Source organism: Procambarus clarkii, chromosome 80, assembly GCF_040958095.1.
Source record: "Procambarus clarkii isolate CNS0578487 chromosome 80, FALCON_Pclarkii_2.0, whole genome shotgun sequence".
Lineage (NCBI taxonomy): Eukaryota > Metazoa > Arthropoda > Malacostraca > Decapoda > Cambaridae > Procambarus > Procambarus clarkii.
The window spans coordinates 18,425,627-18,442,813 of NC_091229.1; the positions used below are offsets into that span (position 1 = coordinate 18,425,627).

At 37.3% G+C, this 17,187-nt stretch overlaps 1 protein-coding gene across 1 annotated transcript; it reads left to right on the forward strand.

The window, feature by feature from the left end:
- The first annotated feature begins 2,082 nt into the window (after window positions 1–2,082).
- On the forward strand, window positions 2,083–16,649 carry LOC123746229 (INO80 complex subunit B). The gene is given in 8 exon segments (XM_069315083.1): window positions 2,083–2,209; window positions 2,625–2,857; window positions 5,395–5,584; window positions 7,745–7,901; window positions 9,169–9,313; window positions 12,052–12,152; window positions 13,469–13,689; window positions 16,460–16,649. Coding segments are annotated over 7 exon segments (1,035 nt in total). The 5' UTR covers window positions 2,083–2,209; window positions 2,625–2,781; the 3' UTR covers window positions 16,605–16,649.
- Window positions 16,650–17,187: the final 538 nt, after the last annotated feature.

A 17,187-nucleotide genomic window follows, 5' to 3' on the forward strand; every position in this document is an offset into this window, starting at 1 on the left:
ACTTGAAGTGGACTTTAATGTTTTTTTCGGCAGCTTTATTTCCTTAGTTTCCGAGCTATTTTCTCTACCGTGTATGTTGTAATAAACTATTCCTATATTTACAGTTGTTTCTCCCTGTGAAGATTATTAAACAATGGTGATTATAAGGGCGCGGAAGTTCAGCCTGGCCAGGCTGAACTAGCAGCCCTTGGGCCCGCCCCGGCAGCACCCAGTCTTTAATTTGGCACCTTTGTGGCACCTTGGTATAAAGCCTAACATGTATATATACACTGGCTGCCTGTCCCCCTACACAATGATTTATTATTACCTATTATTTTATCATTTAATTTAAATATTAAATAAAATAATTTATTTAATTATTATAGTAGGTACTTAATAATTTAATAATAAGTAGTAAGTACATAAAAATGATTAAAAAGTATAGTTTAGTCATAGGAGATTCCTAGATTGGAATTCACTACCAAATTTCAATATATCCAAGTATTTTTAGTGTGAAATGCTGTTATTATATGCATAAATTGTTGTTTTAATAATATTACGCTTAACCACTTGGGCTGGACGGTAGAGCGACGGACTCGTTTCCTACAGGTCCGCGTTCAATCCCCGACCTCCCAAGAGGTTGGCCACCATACCTTTCCCCGTTCCATCCCAAATCCGTATTCTGATCCCTTCCGAGTGCTATATAGTCGAAATGGCTTGGCGTTTTCACTTGATAGTTCCCCCACCCCCCTGAATAATATTACGAGAGCAGTATTTACGGGCTATTCATGCCCGTGCCACCTCTTGGGTGGCTTAATCTTCGTCAATCGAGAGCAGTACGTCCTAACCAGACGTTATATGATGATATCCTCAACAGTTGATAAATAAAAGTAATTGCGGAACTCCAGTTATCTAATACTTATCATAAATGGTATAAAACCTTATCATAAGCCAAGGGATTTGTGGATCAGTGTTTAAAAGGGAATTCGGAAGTAATAATGATACAGCTGATGCCATCTGTCGGCAGAAGAGAACACTATCAACTGGCTGGTCAATAGTGGCCATAAGATACAGCTTACGCCATCTGTTGACATCAAATTTCACTTATAACAAATTACTCTGCAAAATACAACTAGCGCCATCTCTTTTTTTTCCAACGCACTATAAATAGCCAAACAGCAACCTATAAGGCGGGTTGTTGTGCTCGGGTAGGAGGTTCCAAGCTCCGCCCACAGATGGTATGGAGTGCATAATAAATGGCATATCATTGGTAGAAACTCTTTGTTGACATTCACACAACAGCCAATCACAGGAAGGGATCAGCTAAAGGCTCCATTCACGTAATAAATCATCTTTATTCAGCACACCATACTTGCTTATGACATTCTGCTTCAACTTTAATCTACCTAAAAAGTGAAATGTTAAGTATTTAAAAGTATTAATATAGTGATAATTAAATACTGCAGGATGTAACGAGTGTTACAGAAACATGGGCTGGCTACCTGACTTGTGACGTCATTAGAGGGTGTTGCCACACACAAATAATATCGGCAATATAATGCCTCCGCCCTCTTATTGGTCTACATTATTCAGTTAGATGGAAATTTCTGTCTTGTATAAAACAGAATTGTTGTTCTTTTGTACAACAACAACGTTATTGAGGTAAAGGACGTATTTCTTATTTTGCATTTTATTCATATAAGCATTGGCATTCCCCGCAACAGCCAATCACAGGAAGGGATCAGGTATAGGTGCCATTCACTTAGTAAATCATCTTAGTTCAGCCCACCAGTCCTGCTTATGGAATTCTGCTTTAACTTTAATTTACCCAAAAAAGTGAAAAAGTGTTAATTATTTAAAGTGTTAATAAAGTGATAATTAAATATTGCAGGATATAACAGATGTTATATAAAATGGGCTGGCTACCTAACTTGTGACGTTATTATTGGGGGTTGCCTTGACACAAATAATGATACGCTGCTCTGCCTTCTTATTCGAGTAAATTATTCAGTTAGATGGAGATTTGTCAGGTGCAAAACAGAAATTGTTGTTCTTTTTCACAACAACCTTGTTGTTGTGCACAAGGACCTATTTCTTAGTATAAATTTTATTCATAAAAGAGTGTTGGTATTCCCCGCAACAGCCAATCACAGGAAGAAATTTCTGGAAGCTCGGCCTCCATATGGACTCAGCACATCGATCTAGCTCATGGCTCTCTGTTTCATCTCTTGTATATACAAACTATGATTTTTTTTTCGATTACTGTTTTAATTAATAATATGAGATATAAAAGTTTTTACACAAAATGGCTAAATTCTGCCATTAAATGGACTTTGTCTGGTATACATACAAACATACACCAATTTATTACCATTCATCCATTCATCCATCCCGTGGGCGGTGGTGTAAAGGATTACAGAGGCACATAATCGGTTCAGGAACTGAACCAGTGGCTTCGCGAGAATTTACCACTTACTCCATATTAAACAAATATATTCCGTTGTACTCTTGTAAATATGTATATATATATATATATATATATATATATATATATATATATATATATATATATATATATATATAACTATATGTACATTGTATATACATGTACAGTTCAACTAAATCTCCCGATCTGTCTCAAACAGTAGGGTACAAAACTCGCGGGAAAATACTGAACTGTGCGAGACGCGACTCTGACCACCGGCCGCCTCCTCCAGACCTTCACTCTGTTGCTCGTGTCTCTTCCCCACACGCACAAATTTAACAGAAATCTTTCTTATACATTAATCGTTTGGGAGAATCATGGGTAAGAAGAAAGACAAGGACAGCAGTGAGCAGTCTCACTTCATGAGCATGGAATCCCATAGTCATAATCAAGGTGAGTTGATTGGTTTTGTTAAATTATTATGGTCCCCCATACCCATCCTGTGGGCAATAATGAAAATAGGTTTTCAAAACATTGACAGAATGCTTGTTAATCTAGCTGCTGTCCCAGACTGTCTTTAAAATAAACAACACTACACATGAAAGAGTACTCAAAGGGGTCCGTCTAATTACCACAAGCTACCACAAGCTTCACAAAGCTTCCTGGTAATACGTTAGTAATGAATAAATATGATATGTTAGGTTAGGCTGACCTAACCTGACCTAACCTAACCAAACCAAACCAAACCTAACCTAAACCGACGCTTGGATCGTCGACTTGATGTGGCATCACCAGCTCTTTATTTTCATAAAATTCTTATAAAAAGATACTTTTTCAGATTAAAATTATGTTTTTTTCGTGTTGTACATTTACTACCAACATTACAATGAGTAAATATATCATATTTATTCAGTACTAACGTATTGCCAGAAGCTTTGTGAAGCTTGTGTAGCTTGTGTTAATTAGACAGACCGACTCACAAGTGCTTTATGCACTTCGTGTGTTTAAGCATATGTGTAACCTATACTGCATATATAATTGGGGGACCTTTGACAAGCCGCCAGCTTCCTGTCCTCGTTAAGCCCACTAGAGATATAGCTACTCCTCAGGTAAATAGCATGGGTTAGGTTTAAAAGTCCATTTACAAATCGTCTGCTCTGCAAATTGACTTGTATGTTTGGGGTACTATTCTGTTTGGATGTATCTCAATAAGGCATTATGCTATTTAGATAAAGGCCCCTGGGGTGCTGCATAAGCTGAATATACCCTCATGGTTCATGGTGCTTTTTGGGGAGTTCCAGTTACAACCCGCTTTAAGATTTGAAACTCGTAACAAATTATCCTAACCTAACATATCCTTCCCCTAACCTACTGTATCCTAACCGTGACTAATCAGACTTTACCTAACTAAACCTGATATCCTAAAAAGTTTAAAATATTTGACTAAGTGGAAGGGCATGGTCCTGATGACATTTAAATACAAGCACATGGAGTTTTATAGTTTTATGCCAATTTAAATATAGTTCCATGTTTTTTTTTTATACTATTTAAATAAGTATATTGTTTCAGGCAATATCTTCAGATATCCAATTTTTCAAAACAAAATTTAACCATAACAATCTTACATATCCAAAGAAACCTAACATTCAGAATGTCTAAAAAAGTATGGCTTAATATAGGAAACGTGTAATACTAATAATATAGAAAATTCCTTAATAATATAGGAAACATGTACATGAAATCAAGTCAAGTAAACTTTCCCCTGATGGTCCCCTTCCTCTTGGTCCTGACTCATGGGTAGGACATGGAAAGTTCTCAAAGGCCTGGGCCAGCATTCCAAAAGCATTTACACACCTACTTACGAACCTGTACATCTTTTTCTTATCTTGGTGGCTTTGTTTTTATTTATGAAACAGTATATGAGCTCTAAGCACCTGGAGGGCTTTTTATAACAACAATAACATATGATTGGGAAGTTTGATACACATAAACCATTTAATAAATGTAAACACAGCCCCAAAGATTGAGAAAAGATGTACAGGTTCATAAATAGATGAACAAATCTATTGTTCATAAATAGATGCTTAAATGCTTGTTGAATCCTGGCCCTGGTGTGTTTAGTATTCACCTATTTGTGGTTGCGGGGTTGAGCTCTGCTCTTTCGGCCTGTCTCTCAACTATCAATCAACGGTTACTACCTACAGTACTAACTATTTTTTTTCCCCTCAACAACCCCCCCTCCCCAGGAAGCAGCCCATAGCATCTGTCTAACTCCCAGGTACCTATTTACTGCTAGGTAACAGGTGCATCAGGGTTAAGGAACCTCTGCCCATCTGTCTCCGACAGGTGCAGGGATCGAACCATGGTCCCTAGGTCCACGAGTCAAGAACACTGTCCACCCAGACCCGTACATGGTGCATGGTTGGTGGTACATACATGGTGGTACTAGAGTAAAGGTTGGAGGGCCCACCAGAAATGGGCATTTTATTACATTGAATGCATGATTTTTGTAATATGATATGCCTGGGCATAATGAACTGAGAGTACCTGTTTTGATTGAAAGTAATAACAAATTATCTATTTGAGGATAGTCTGTCAGTGATGATATTTTGAGGCTTTTGCCACAGGGTAGAGTTTACTGTATTTTTAAATTCACAGATAGGTTTGCTGTTATCAGTTATGGTGACATCCTGTATGATTATGTGGTACATCCTTCATGATTGTGTGATACGTTCTGTATGATTATGTGGTACATTTTGTGTTATTATGTGGTATGTTCTGTATGATTGTGGTACATCCTGTATGATTGTGGTACATTCTGTATGATTATGTGGTACATCCTGTATGATTGTGGTACATTCTGTATGATTATGTGGTACATCAGGGATAAATGGCAAATGTAAGTAGAAATCTTAACAGAGAAACTACTTTTAATAATTAAATGGAATCACGAATAATTATAGTTACAACCTTGGCTTAATTTATTCTAGATCCAGCAATGACTACAGTGAAGAAACCCAAAAAACATAAACACAAAAAATCTTCCAAGAAAGAAGAGGTAGAGAGGATCATAAATGTTGAAGATATTGAAGATATGGATGTCACTGTTGATGACATTGATGACTCGCCAACCCAAGGGTTAAAGTTGAAAATTAAGATTGACTCTTCCCCCGAAAAGCCGTATGTTGAGTGTTTAGTCATGACTGTTTACTTTGAATTTGTATATGAAGCATGTGTATATGCTTTTGTCTTTGATTTTAGTGTAATTTTATATAAAATTATTTATAATGTGGTTGTTTAAGAGCCTATTAGTCTATATAGGCATATAGGCTTGTACTGAGAAATGAATACAGTGGAATTATTTATGTAGGAAGCAATTAATTTATTTCAAAACAGTGCTTGAAAATTTAGGACTGGAAATGAATTATTTTATCATCACTATTTATTAATCCATTTCTCACCACTTGGGATGGGGTAGGCCTCTGCACAAAGATAGAGTGTCGTACTTAGTTGGAAACCTGTCTAAAGATATTAAAGGTCACTACTTGTGCATCCATCTTTTTTACACTGCACAGCATCAAGGAGAACCAACACCAGTATGTTTGAGCAAATCATCAACAGTAACATCTCATCTTTAGTCGTGTATCTTACTACCTTCTGAGCTAGCTCTTTCGTCTGTTCCTTGAGGTATACACAGTGCATATATGATCTGCTGGATTATTGGAAACAATCATGCACTGTCAAGCAATGTTTTGTATGGCACTGGCACCACACAAATCTTTTTGAATCATCCCTGCAGGGTTATATAAGATGCTGTGGAGTCACTGGAGAAAATATCAATCCAACCAAAAATGACAAGTGGGGAGTTCATAAAATCAAGCCTTACACGTCCCTTCCCCAGACAACACTGGGCGACTAACAGTAGGCTCTGGTTAATAACCAATTACTGCAATTGTTTACCTTTTATGAACTACCACTGTGAAACACTAGTACACCTAACCCCAGTTCTGCACACCTGACACTTCACATTCTTCCTGATTGTATTCCATGTCTGTCAGCTGGCAGGGACTGGTTTTTAAGATGAATTGGGACTGGTTTTTAAGATGAATTGGGACTGGTTTTTAAGATGAATTGGGGCTGGTTTTTAAGATGAATTGGGACTGGTTTTTAAGATGAATTGGGACTGGTTTTTAAGATGAATTGGGACTGGTTTTTAAGATGATTGACCTGTTTTCCACTTGGTTTAGATCTTTTGATTCTTGCAATGAATGCCATCTACCAAGCTATGCCAATGCACTAAGGTTCAATGGCACCTCTAAAAGCAATTATCATAGCATATCATCTTGTATCTGATCCAGTTTTGCAAATAATCTGTTTTTTCCCATATACTTTCTACCATAAGAGGACTTGGGGCTTCTGTAATTCCTATCAGGTACGTGCAGATTGCTACCTCCCAGCTCTGGCACATACCTGAGACATAGTGTGATGGTGGGTCATATGATACAACTGAGGCCAGCACACCTTAACCCAGGTCCTGTCACCATGGACACTTTCTATGGAGAAGCCCCTTTTGGTCTTATTTATTGTTGCATGTTATTGCTTTGGTGTTGGGATCAAAATCGCTGTTCTTCATGTGAGGGGCCAATGTGAGAAGCTGAGGGGGGGGGGCTACTGAGGAAAGTTACTGTGTAGTGTTGAACTACACAGTAACAATCAATCAACCTACCCTGGCTTTGCACCCTTGTGAGGCCACTCCAGACCAGGCCGACGCAGTGCGCAAGTCCATAGTCTCCTGAGACTGATGGATGCCTACTACTACTACTACTAGTGTTGAACTAAATTAAATGCCCCTTTCTTGGCTCCATCTCAATAGCTCCTTTCCCACCTTTTCTGAGACACTGGGTTGGGCCTAGGCTTAGGGGACTGTAGTGGACTGTGCTGCCACCTTGCAGTGATTGGGTGAGTTATTTCATGTTCTAGGTAGTTTTTTTTATCAGTCATATTCTGATAATGATGATGTATGAACACATCCATCACTGCATTCATCAACAGAAGCCAGATGGCATAGAGCTTTCCTGTTTTCTGCTGAGGCCACGTTAATACTGTAACTCCATGTACAAGCCCTCGGGTGTAAGCGATGCCGATGCCACACCCAGAGCAGTGTGGATATACCAAGACACCAACTGCCATATTCCCAGTGGTGGAAATGTGAGCCGCTATATAATGTGTATAAATCTGATAACCACCCAACCTTCTGTAGGCTCATCATGTGCAACTTGTTAGCTTAGCTTAGATGTTCAAGTTTTAATAATGCACCGATATTTTATCATCAAATTTTAGAACCACACCAAAATCTGTTAAGGTCAAATCCGAGAAGAGCAAGACCACTGGGGGCAAGGAAAAGTGGCAAAAAGAAAGACGGTAAAGGGGGAGGATGACACAGGACAGTGAAGAGGAGCGATGGCTGGACGCTATAGAGTCTGGCAAACTTGAAGAGGTAATGTTATCAAGTGTAAGGTTTGCCTGCATTTGAAATTTAGTTATAATGTGTGAATGTTGTAATTTTATTTATCTCTTTGGCTATAGCACTCTGAAACATTGTTTCCTTTAATAAAAGAGCAAAAAATGTAGATTTTTTTGTTTTGCATTTTTTATCATACTGTATTTCTACTTAGGGAAAGGAAACTCAATGGAGAGTACCTTAATTCACATCCAAGGTAACCAGTCGCTGTTAGGTGTCACAGCAAAAGGGTTGATAGTGGCCCCAGTCTCATCATTGGGAGAGAGAGAGAGAATGTCTGTGTGCCTTTTGAGTCTTAGATCGGGAATGTGTGAGTCCCTCACATAATTTCCATTAGTGTCTTTGTACATGGCTTCACAGTCTACCTCTTGATGTCTCTGGATCCTGGCCCTGGGTCTGCTTAACTTTTCACACTCATGACATTTTGGACAGGGAAGCAAATTCCATGGGCCCTGATTTACAGAAAGCATCCAGACTTTTTATTGTGACCAAGGAAAAAGACTTCCTAAGTCCCAGATGATCTTCGACTTGTCAGGAATCAGTGCTCATATTCCCTGTCCTTCATTCTGATTAACTGTGTGTGCGGGTCACAAGGTGGTTTCGTGCTGTCTTGGCCCTTTTTTTTGGTGAAAACCTAGACTTTTAGGATGCCAATTGCCTGTACTGGTCCATCCTATGTTCAGGGATTGGCTGTTTTTTTGGGGTTTGGCACATCTACTACTTTTGGCTGTTCCTGAAAGTAGTGACCATCAAGGACAAAAAATTAGATGAACACCCCAAAGCTGTAAATTCAGGTTCAGGTTCTGAACTGGATGCATTATCCATGAAACCTTCAACAGCAGAAAATCGAGGTAATCAAACCTCTGATGCACACCAAAAAATCAAACTTGCCAATCCAGGCGAGTTTGAGCCGATCTTCCCCAGATTGTGAAGATGACTGCGAGAGAAGCATTTTTAGGCTTGTGCTCACCAACACCTGTTACACATCAATGAGAAGGGACAAGTGCAGCCTTGGACTAAATGAAACTAAATCAAAAAGCAAATTACCTTTACTCTTCAAAAGCATAGCAACACCCAAACAAGATTTAGCACTTGATTCCTACTGAGGTGAAAATATCTCATATAAGAGTGTCCAACACACAGGCCTCAGTTAGAGAACTTATTTTCATAGTCTATTTTATAGCCAAATGTGACATTTTATAACTTTTTATTAATTTCTTTTATTTGACTATATTATTTTCAGGTTGATGATGAATTAAAGCGAATGAAAAATCCTCGACTGATGACTGCCCGACAGCGAGCAATGTTGGAAAAAGAAAAGAAAACAGATGGAACAGATGATGCTTTCCCAGTAATACCAGCTGAACCTCTCTTGTCTCTGCCCTCAGGTTAGCAGGGTTATTGTATCATATGAAATACTCAAAACTGGAATGAAACATTATAATTGTCCAGGGATGTGAGTTCAATCTCTTTACATTGCCTTAGTATTTTCTCATAAGCATTGTTTATTATTGCTTCTGTTGTTTTGTTTCTTTCATCATATTTCATTAAATTTATCTAAGGGCCACCATCTCTAATGGCCTTGATAGTGGCAGACAGCTGTTCCCCCGTTTCCCCATTTTGTCCTGACAGTGTTTAAGCTCTCTGAATAAAGAAACAAAATAAGATAAAATCATACATTGATGTTTTACATTTTTACATTTTTCTCAAGAGCAGTTCTGTAAATTTGAGATGGAATGTACTGAAATTGTTGATATAATAAACATACACTCTTGAAAATCTTCAACAAATGTAATAAATTATGCAAAAAAATGCAATACCAAAATGATGGATCTGGTACTTTCTAATAAACTAGACCCAAAGTGTATTAGCTAATCATACAAAATCATGAGGCCTACAATGTGTAAAAACTTTGTTCATGGCATCTCAGTTTGGTGATGCCTGTGGTGGCTGATCTATAGCCTGATGCTGTAACATAGCCATCCTCTATGGCTGGATGTTACAGACTAATGCTGTAACTTACAGCCTGGTTCAGTTACAGCCTAATGCTGTACTGAACCTAGATTTGTTTCCCTCTTCATTTATGCCATGGCTCTTCCTTGCCCTTCTCTGTTGTAGCCTGTTCAAGGTTCGGTGAGGCGAGCACTGTGTACATGCCTTGCGCATTCAGGTTGCCATTTGGAAATCTGTCTTGGGCAGTTTTCTAATTTTTTTTGTTCTCTTTTTCCTTATTGCCCAACAGTCTTATACATGTTGATGTTGAACAGATTCACCCTGAACTGGTGTCTAAATTTGACTGAATCCATTCACAATTGGGGCTTTGATTACTTTAATTTCTTGATGCTTTTCCTGAATATTTCACATGTTTATGCTGTGTTGGGATGTTTTACCTGATTTACCTGAAGGCCAATAACCCTAGTGGCCTCTACGAGGACAGGAAGCCGGCGGTTTGTCGAAGGTCACCCCCATTTGCCTTGATGATCTTTTCTAGGTATATGTTATCTAGTCTTTCTAGTGTGTACACAGATGTAAAGTATACATCTTTATACTTTAAAGTTCAGAGTGTTGTTTGTCTTTTTATCGTCAGTTATAACATGGTTAGCCTCACCTTTTAAGGTGAGACTAACTTGTACAAGGTTTACTATTTGTACAAGCATGAAAAGGACTCAATATTTTTCTGTTTTAAATAAGTTTGTCATAGTTGCTTTGGTTGATCTGATTCCTGGTTACCTGCATTTCATACCTTTAGCATGTTTCATAATTTATGTGATCCTTGGTGTATTGATACTTCTTCCAGGTGTTGAACTTGGTTGTTAAAGCTTTTTTTTTTTTTTTACTGCCTTTGTCATCCATCTGATTCTTAACCATTTCCTTCTCCTTAGCCCATATTTTTGTTCAAATTCAGTGATGACCTTTGTGAAATTATCCAATGATGCTTCAATATCTTCATTTTAACTCCTCCAGGAGGTATTTTTTTCAGTTCTATTTTATTGTTTTTTATAGTTTCTTATAAAACTACATCTTTCCTGTTCTATAGTTGAAGATAATCAAAACGGTCATCCTCTTGGACCTTTATATGCATTTCTAGAAGTGTTTCATCTCAAGATATAGTAGTTACCTGTAAGGGCGATCTCTCCTACCTGGATTTGATGAACGTGCATTCTGTTGCTTAGCATAAGATCTAGAATGCTGTTATCTAGGGTGAGATCAGTCATATGCTGACTGATTAGTATGTATGAAGTTAAGAAACTACTCTCTTTCTGTTTGTGATGTTAGATTCACTCAGTCCTTTTGTCTAGTGTGGTAAAAATTCTCCTTTATAAGAACTTGTGCTGCTACCCTTTTCACATGATCCAGTTCAGTAAAACTCTGCCATTGCTGTCTGCTCTAGCATTTCTTACTAAGCTTAATACCATTTCGAGCTATTATATTGCACCTTACAGATTCTTAGCATCCATGTTATTTAATTCCCCATTGCTGGTTCCAGTCAAGCCCTCTTTTTATGTATAGTATTATTGCCTCCTCCTCATGTTGTTTTCCGCCTTCCTAAAAGTTGGGTGCTGCCTTGGAATATGGATTTTCCTTTCCATCACTTCTCTTCCGCCCATGTTTACCTATTCTCAATTATGTCAAGAGTCTCAACTTTGGGTATATGTGATTAATGTCAGATTTATTTACTATGCTGCATTCTGCACAATATTATTCTGTATTCTGTCTTTTGGTTTTATACCTGCTTGTTTGTGGAGATATTTAGGATTAGTTCTGACGCCTTGTTGATACCAGGCCACAGGGTCATTGATCCACGGAACCAACAACGGATTTAGATTTATTACTTGATTTCTCCTTATACTGTACTTTATTTAGCTTTGAATTTGTGTTTTGAGGTAAGTTTCTCAATTTTAAGTTTGTCTTTCAATTCTTTGGCATTTTTTGTTTTGTTTTGTTTTATTGTGAAGTCTGTGGACATGTAAATATTGTTACTTTATGCTACTCCAATTGTTTTAGGGTTTTTGTGCTTTTCTAAGTATATTCTGTGCTAGAGATTGCAATTAATTGAATTCAAAACTTTCTGAATTGATATTAAAGAAATATTAGGGGATTCTACCAAAGTGAACTCTTTTTACAGGTTTTAAGGAGAAAGTTGTTACGAAGGAAATGCTGGCCAAAAAAGCCATGAAGACACAAAAGAGAAGAGAACAAGCACAAGAGAAGAGAGAGGAAGATAAGGTATTATTTTACCATATAAGGAAGATATGCATTATTTTAATTGTAAAAATTAACTTGTGTGTGTTATCTTCTTATTTAAAGAATTCATAGTTATTAAATTGGATAATTACTCCATTAAATTGAAATTGTGTTCTATCTATGCTGATAATTTTTTCAAATATATGCTTTCATAGTCAGTGGAACCTCAACTTACGAATTTTTCAAGTTATGACCCGAATTTCATGGGAAAATTCAACTCGACTTACAATCTTTGCCTCGACTAGCGACTTTGTTGACACACGTACGGGTCAACCGAGCATGTGGTTTCTGGTGGCACTGGTTACCCCGCCTCAGTTTACCAGAGCCGCCCGCTTAGTGACGATCTCGCTTGTAAAGAATTTAATTGTTTTTGTGCTTTTTTGTTTTTTGAACATTAATTATTTATATCATGCCATGGGTCTCAAGAAAGTCAGTGGTAAGGTTCAACCTAAGAAAATAGTTGTGAGTAGAGGCAGAAGATGTCCCTTCCTCATTAAGAAAATGTGTGAAGTATGGGAAGAACTGCAAAGTTTTGTTGAAAAAACTCACCCAGATAAAGCTGTAGCAGGCCGTTGCATTGACCTTTTAAATGACGATGTGATGTCTCACTACAGACAAACAGACAAGTGTTAAATGTAGGAAAAAACAAGTGTCTTTAGACAGAGTCTTAGTTAGACAAGCACGCAGTGAGCCACAACCAGGTCCTAGTGGTATGCCTACAAAATGTAGGAGAAAGAGAGAGAGTACCCCAGAGAAGTCATCAGTGCCTGATGTTATAATGGAAGGGGACTTCCCTTCCAAATAGTAACACCTCTCCTTCTCCCCTCCCTCCTCACCGTCTTCCATATGCCGCGAGTCCTCAATTAAGGCAAGATATACAGTCCATACTGTATTGTAGCTAATACAAAAAGAGTGGTATTCAGTATAAAATATATTTTAAGCTAATATGTTTTGGGGGTGTGGAACGGATTAATTCAATTTACATTATTTCTTTTGGATAAAGTTTGTTTCAAGTTATGAATTTTCGAGTTACAACCTGTCTCTGGGAACGGATTAAATTCGTAATTGGAGGTACCACTGTATGTGAATACTATATGCATTCTATAATTTGCTATAAATAAAACTTCAAAACATTTGGTGATAAATAGCCATTCCATAAAAGGTAAAAGTTCCCCAAATTCAGATTTCTCCCTAATTTGGATCAGGTCTGGAAAGATACTATAATCCACATTTTGGATGTTGTAAAGTTTATATACCTGTACATACATAAATACATTACATAATTTATTTATTTATTTTACTTAATTGAGTTGAGAATATTTCATCCGCTTAATTTTTTCCCAACAGAAAAAACAGTTGATCGTCTACTTAAGAAGCAAGACTCAAAAGTAGGAAAAATTAGTAGACTGAAATTCTCAAAAAAGGAAATTCCAATGTACTCTTACATTAATAATGAAGATATGGTGGCACTCTCTGTTCCAGTTTCTTTTCCTTTTCCAATGGAGAGGCAGCATGAAAGGTAGGAAGCAGAACAGAATGGAGTAAGTGATATTGTATAATTTATCCAATGATATAAGACTACCACTTCTTAGTGGTAATTTATTACATGCAGTTTCATTCTACTGAAATACCAAAGGAGTCTCTGTCCCTCAGTCTTTTAGGTAATGTACTATGCTGTGTTCATTATGGGGAAATATATTTAGGTGAATAGATGTATCCATCCCATTGGCCACTGCTGTGTGGTACAAAAAGCATCATATGCCGTATAATAAAACGGTCAGGAATTTGAACTTGGGACCTATGTTTTAATAATAGGTAAATCAAGATATACAGTGGATCAGATTACAGTTGTTACTTAGTGGGTAAAGTATTTGATATTTTATTTACTTGAGGGGCCACTAACCCTAGTGGCCTCGACGAGGGCAAGAAACCGGCAGCTTATTGAAGGTACTCCACATTTGTCTTGATCTTTTCCAGGTAGATTTGAAACTTAACACAGTTTTGGCATTTATGGCTTTGGCAGGTAGGCAGTTCCATGGGTTTATAACCCTGTGGGTGAAAAAGCATCTCCTGTTCTGTCCTACATAGAGGCTTGTTGAGATTGAAACTGTTGTTCCTTGTTTGTGTCAAATCTGACAGTACTAAGTAGTATTTCAAGGGTACTTTTTGTCAGGTGCCTACAATAACTTGCAACTGACCAAACTAGCCTCCCATGCATGCTTAATGATTTGTGCATTGCTGAAACTGCTATTGCAATCACTTGGAAAATTCATGTATATTTAGGGCAGTATTGGATTGATCTCTAATCTCTATTTGCTGCTTAGAGGGGGCAAAGGGATATTTCAAGGTTTATCATCTTGGGGTAGGCATTAAGGGTGCTGTAGGTATCTGACATTGCCTAGTCTTACATACAGTGGCCAGAATATATGCATAAGGTATGTGGATGCAAGATTAAGATGAAAGACAAGAGTAATTTTTTTGTTTAAATGAGTTTGAATATAAGAACTAGAGGAATTATTCTAGTGTAGTGGTTAGTGTGTAGAATAGGGATAGGAAGACAACAGAAAATAGGAACAAATTAGTTAGTGAAAACCAAGGAGAATTCTTTAGCAGAAGAGATTTGTGTGGATCAGATATTTACATAGTCAGCAAGTGGAGAAAACCTGCGGAAGATAAGGTGTTATGTGGCATTTATGGACTGTTGAGTCTTGTCATACGCTTTCTTGTAGATAGGGTCTGTCGAGAGTAATGAGTATGCATAATACTTCATTTTGTTGGGGACAGGAAGGCTGTATGTATAAATATATTTATTTAGGTTGGCATCGAGACTGCCCCTCCCTCCCCCCGGGTTGAACCACTGACCTTTACCAGGATGCAACCCCACAAGTTGCCTAACTGCTAGGTATCTATTTACTACTAGGTGAACAGCGGCATTAGGTGAAAAACATATCCAACCATTTATATCCCTCCCAAGAATTACACCCAGAATCCCCAATTAGGAGTCAAGAACGAAGCCAACTGTACTGTAGGTTGTTGGTGTAATGTTAATAAATGCTGTTGAAGAGCTTTTCAAAGGGAACCAAGGATTAGTATCAATGGAATTAAGTCAGTGGGAAACCATTGTAGGTGGAGTGGACCAGGGCTCTGTCCTGGAACCTCTATTGTTTATAATATACAGCATACTGTATAAACAATTTAGATAGAGGACTGAATGGCAACATTTGCAATATAATAGGGTGGGAAATAAATTCAGAAGACTCAGAATTTATACTAGATCATCTAGATAGGTTTTAAATGGATGAAAGTGTGGCAGAGGAGCTTAATGCTGAAAAATGTAGGGTTCTGATCCTAAGTATTGTTACCGAATGGTACCAAAAGGTTGAAAACTTCACATCACCTGCACAGGCACCAGCCGAGCCCTGACCACTCAAAGGTTCCCATAATGCAACCCACCAAACATCTAAGTGATTTGATCTGATATTGCTTTACATTTTACCATGGTGTCGGGAGTCTTTGGTAATGTTTTCACTTTAGTGACAGCTTTCCTTATGACCGCAGACTGGCATTATCACCCCTATGTTCTGGGGCTTGACCTTTGTCAACGACTGTGTTAAAACTCGGATAATAATGTTGAAGGTCGAGTGTCAGTGTTGATTTAGAGATACTGTACTATAGTGAGTTTGGTGGATAAACAATGGTACTTGGAGTTCTGTGCCATCATCCTTTAACCATTTTTTTTATTTTTTACCCAAATGCACTTTTTAGGTACATCTATTCTACTTTTTAATGACTGTAGAACTGCCTGGGAAACCAAATAAATTATGCAATAACATTTTCATCTTTAAACTCAAATATATTTTCCTTAAAATTTTCTAAGGATTCCATAGTCATGGAAAACCAGTTAAATTTTCATTCCAATTACAGCATTTTTATTTTAAATATATTTAACTCTTACTGCTGTACATGTGAAGATATTGAAAATTAATGGAATTTTTGCTGTTCATTTTATCCAACAATTAAGTGCTACAGATTTTTGGAGACATGTGCGGCTAAACATTTGCAACTGGCCGAGCATCAATGATCTTACCCTAAAAGTGCTCTTAATTATGAAAGTAAAATTAATTATTTGGTTTCTCATGCTTAGCTGTAATGTGAACATTGTATCTAATTGTCACATAAAAGTTGGTAGATTTAATTTAGTAATGAAAACTTAAAATGTTGATTCTGAAGACATATTATGGCGAGATAACATTTGTATTCTAAACGTCTTCAATATTTCAATGTCACAGGGAGAAGCCGGTGGCCAAGTTGTGTGGCGTTCCAGGATGTTCCAACCAGAAAAAATACTCGTGTTCCAGAACCGGTGTACCACTCTGCAGTCTCCAGTGCTATAAAATTAATATTTCTGTAAACAAATCTTCTATTACAGCATGAACAAATTATTTATAAAAAAAAATATACAGTATATATAGGAAATAAGTATGTAATTATCCCAAATTCTTATGTTTAAATAAAGAATCCAAGCAAGATGTCATTCATTCCAGAAGAGGAGGACAGTGTGGGTGAAGTTCTAATTCACCAACATAACAGATGTAGATAGAAAACATCACAGTTATTAAATGCAAACTATATTGGTTTGTTATATGGCTTGTGTAATGGGAGGCAAAAGGAAATAACAATAATGTGACTGAAAACATTGTCACTTTTCTCTTTTCATGCCCGTGGTGGGTCGAGTCAATACGGGAAAACTATTTTTGGTAACTTGTATAGAACTTGTTTGTTAAAAAAAAAAAAAAAAAAGACAAATCCTTTATATATATATAAAAAAAAATCTATGCCACAACATGAAATACCCTTTGCAGCGATAACTTGCGACGATTGAGGTAGTAATTCACATTTGTATGGTAGTGGTAACTATTTGGGTGGAGGCGGCTAGTGTTGGGAGAGCTCAACTCAACAATTGTCATCAGCTTTACATTGCAAGTCATCTCCTCACTCATCATCATTTTTTTTCTCC